This window comes from Etheostoma cragini, unplaced genomic scaffold (assembly GCF_013103735.1).
Source record: "Etheostoma cragini isolate CJK2018 unplaced genomic scaffold, CSU_Ecrag_1.0 ScbMSFa_1566, whole genome shotgun sequence".
NCBI classification, from domain to species: Eukaryota; Metazoa; Chordata; class Actinopteri; order Perciformes; family Percidae; genus Etheostoma; species Etheostoma cragini.
This window is the reverse complement of record NW_023265634.1, coordinates 1-3,929: the sequence shown is the minus strand read 5'-3', so window position 1 is coordinate 3,929 and position 3,929 is coordinate 1. Positions and strand designations below refer to the sequence as shown.

Sequence of the window (3,929 nt, the reverse complement as noted above, 5' to 3'; positions counted from 1 at the left end):
CTGTCTGTCTGTCTGTCTGTCTACCTGTCTGTCTGTCTGTCTGTCTGCCTGTCTGCCTGTCTGTCTGTCTGTCTGTCTGCCTGCCTGTCTGCCTGTCTGCCTGTCTGTCTGCCTGTCTGCCTGTCTGCCTGTCTGTCTGTCTGCCTGCCTGTCTGTCTGTCTGTCTGTCTGTCTGCCTGTCTGTCTGTCTGTCTGTCTGTCTGTCTGTCTGTCTGTCTGTCTGTCTGTCTGTCTGTCTGTCTGTCTGCCTGTCTGCCTGTCTCTCTGTTCCAGGAAGGCAGCCGAGCGTTTAACATCTGATGAATATTTTATCTCCTCTAACGATGTTTTCTCTTCCTGCCACATCACCGCAATCAGAACAATTATGATCAACAAACTATTAGAAACTATTAGAAACTATTAGAACCCCCCCCCCCCCCGACCTGCTTCCTGCAGTTCTACTGGAACACAGGTCCTACAACTGGAAGTTGGCAATAGAAGTCTTGCGTACTTCACCTTTAAGAAGTCTGGCGTACTGCGCCTTTAAGAAGTCATGGTACTGCACCTTTAAGAAGTCATGGTACTGCACCTTTAAGAAGTCATTGTACTGCACCATTAAGAAGTCATGGTACTGCACCTTTAAGAAGTCATTGTACTGCACCTTTAAGAAGTCTGGCGTACTGCGCCTTTAAGAAGAGCCTTCAGACCAACGACCTATGGGGGGCGTTTCCAGTGGAGAGCAGACTCTGGGGTCAGGACTTTAAATCCTACTCGGCAACTCAACAAAAATGTTGCTTACTCCGACGACATCAGACGTTACCTCACTCCACGGTGACCTTTGACCTCCTACGGTGACCTTTGACCTCCTACGGTGACCTTTGACCTCCTACGGTGACCTTTGACCTCCTGGTGACCCCCTTAAAAATCTGAAATCCGAGTTTCTTTTTTCCAAATCACCATTAAAGGGATTACTTCCAACGCTCTTTAAAATACAACTTAGGAGAAAAAGTGTTGAAAAAAAGGCAAAAAATCATTACTTTTCTCCCCCCTTTCTCTCCCCCCTTCTCTCTCCCTCCCTCCAGTTTTTTCTTTAATCTCATCCCTCGTTTACTTTCCACCAAAAACCCAAATTCTGATAAATAATGTAAATTTTCATTTAAATCATTTTCTCTCTTCTTTTCCTTCTCACACTCTCACTATCTCTCCCTTTATCTCTCCTTTATCTCTCCCTTTATCTCTCCCTTTATCTCTCCTTTATCTCTCCCTTTATCTCTCTTTTATCTCTCTCCTTTATCACTCTTTTATCTCTCTCCTTTATCACTCTTTATCTCTCCTTTATCTCTCTCTTTATCTCTCCCTTTATCTCTCCTTTATCTCTCCCTTTATCTCTCCTTTATCTCTCCCTTTATCTCTCTTTTATCTCTCTCCTTTATCACTCTTTATCTCTCCTTTATCTCTCTCTTTATCTCTCCCTTTATCTCTCCCTTTATCTCTCTCTTTATCTCTCCCTTTATCTCACCCTTTATCTCTCTTTTATCTCCCCTTTTATCTCTCTATCTCTCTCTTTATCTCTCCCTTTATATCTCTCCCTTTATATCTCTCTTTTATCTCTCTCCTTTATCTCTCTTTATCTGTCCTTTATCTCTCCCTTTATCTCTCCCTTTATCTCTCCCTTTATCTCTCCATCCTTTCTTCCCTCCTTCCTGCTCCAAATTTGGAAGAACTGAAATTTTAATTCATGTCACGATGAATCACTTTCTCCTTTATTTAAGATTAATGTTTTAACATTCATCTTCTGGTTCTCTCCCTCTCTCTCTCCCTCTCTCCCTCCCTCTCTCTCTCCCTCCCTCTCTCCCTCCCTCTCTCTTCCTCCCTCCCTCCCTCTCCCCCTCTCTTCATTATCATTTTAATATTTTAAGATTCAGACTCTCATCTTCCACCAGACAGCACCCACGCCCAACTCCTCTTTCATCCCTCCATCCCTCTTTCATCCCTCCAACCCTCTTTCATCCCTCCATCCCTTCTTCTATCCTACAATACTTCTCTGCATTAATCACTCTCTCCTTTCTCTCCTTCCTTTCCTTTCTTTCCTTCCTCTCCTCTCTCTCCTTTCTCTCCTTCCTTTCCTTTCTCTCCTTTCTCTCCTTCCCTTCCTTTCTTTCCTTCCTCTCCTCTCTCTCCTTTCTTTCCTTCCATTCCTTCCTTTCCTTCCTTTCCTTTCTCTCCTTTCTTTCCTTCCTTTCCTTCCTCTCCTTCCTCTCCTCTCTCTCCTCTTTCTCCTTTCTTTCCTTCCTTTCCTTCCTTTCCTTTCTCTTCTTTCGCTCCTTCCTCTCCTTCCTTTCCTTCCTTTCCTTCCTTTCCTTCCTTTCCTTTCTCTCCTTTCTCTCCTTTCTCTCCTTCCTCTCCTTCCTTTCCTTTATCTCCTTCCTCTCCTTCCTCTCCTTTCTCTCCTTTCTCTCCTTTCTCTCCTTCCTCTCCTTCCTTTCCTTTCTCCCCTTTCTCTCCTTTCTTTCTGGCAGACTTCCCGTCTTCAGGTCTGATGCACGATGTCACGATGAATTGCATTTCTTGTCCTCCTCCCATATCCCTCCTTTCTTTCCTCCATCCCTCTTTCATTCAAGGACCATTATTTCCTTCTAAAACGTCATCATTCGAATTTAACTTTTACTTTTGTTTTTCTATCCTTTCTTTTACTTTTTCATCCATTAGTCTCACTTCCTGCACGTTAAAAACATTCAGTTTCTTTCTTTCTTTCATCCCTCCATCCCTCCATCCCTCTCTCCCTCCCTCTCTCCCTCCATCCCTCCCTCCATCCCTCTCTCCCAGTTTGTTCTTGAATGTCATCCCCCCTTTTTCCACCCAAACCCTTATTATTTTCTTTTATTTCTCATATTTATATTTAATTCCGAGCCAAGTTGAACTCATTTTATCTTCTTTTATCCTCATCCCTTCTTCCTTCTTCCTTCTTCCCTAACGTATAAATGTACTTTCTACTTTGCCAGTTTCTTTTTTTCATCCCTCCATCCCTTCTTTTAGCCCTCTATACATCTCTGCACCAATCTCTCTCTCTCTCCTTTCTCTCATTCCTCTCTCTCTCTTCTTTCTCTCTCTCTCTCTATATTCTCTCCTTTCTCTCATTTCTCTCTCTCTCTCCTCTCTCTCTCTCTCTCTCTCCTTTCTCTCATTACTCTCTCTATCTTCTTTCTTTCTCTCTCTCTATATTCTCTCCTTTCGCTCATTTCTCTCTCTTTCTCTTCTTTCTCTCTCTATCTCTCCTTTCTCTCTCTCTATTCTCTCCTTTTTCTCCTTTCTCTCCTTCCTTTCAGACAGACTTCTGCATAATGTCACAGTGAGTTGCACTTCTTGTCCTCCTCCTATATCCCTCCCTGCCTCCCTCCATCATCCCTCTTTCAATCATCATCAAAATCATCACCCTTTCACATCAGAATGAACTTTTAATTTTCTTTTTCTATCCCGTCTTTTACTCTTTCATCTATTCGTCTCGCTTCCTTCCCATGAAAACATCTACAGTTTCTTCCCTCCATCCCTCCATCCATCCCTCCCTCCCTCCGCCCTCTCACCGACGTAGAAGACCCCCTCCTTGGTCTTGGTGGCGGCCTCGCCCACGCCGGCCTTCGTCTTCTCGGCGGCGGCGACCACGCCGTCCTTCGCCATGGAGAATCCCTTCTTAAAGGCGTCCATGATGCTTCTCTCTCTCTCTCTCTCTTTCTCGCTCTCTCCCTCGTTCTCTCTTTCTTTTTCTATATTCTGTTTTTCTCTCGTCTCCCTCTTCCTTCTGCTCCCTCGGCTGTCTCGTCTCTACTGGTCTGTGCAGAGATCTGTTCTTCCTGCTTATGGACCGGAGAGAGGGAGGGAGGGGTGGAGAGAGAGAGAGAAAGAGAGAGAGAGGGAGGGAGGGGTGTAGAGAGGGCACGTGTGAGAGAGAGAGA

The 3,929-nt window shown here is 44.6% G+C and overlaps 1 protein-coding gene across 1 annotated transcript; it reads right to left on the bottom strand.

The window, feature by feature from the left end:
* Positions 1–2,086: 2,086 nt before the first annotated feature.
* Positions 2,087–3,865, bottom strand: LOC117940051 (gamma-synuclein-like; the record flags this gene model as incomplete). The annotated part of the gene is made up of 2 exons (XM_034865455.1): positions 3,508–3,865; positions 2,087–2,134 (listed from the first exon to the last, which is right to left on the bottom strand). Coding segments are annotated over exons 1-2 (222 nt in total), but the record flags the coding sequence as incomplete, so codon positions are not given.
* Between the last annotated feature and the right edge of the window lie 64 nt (positions 3,866–3,929).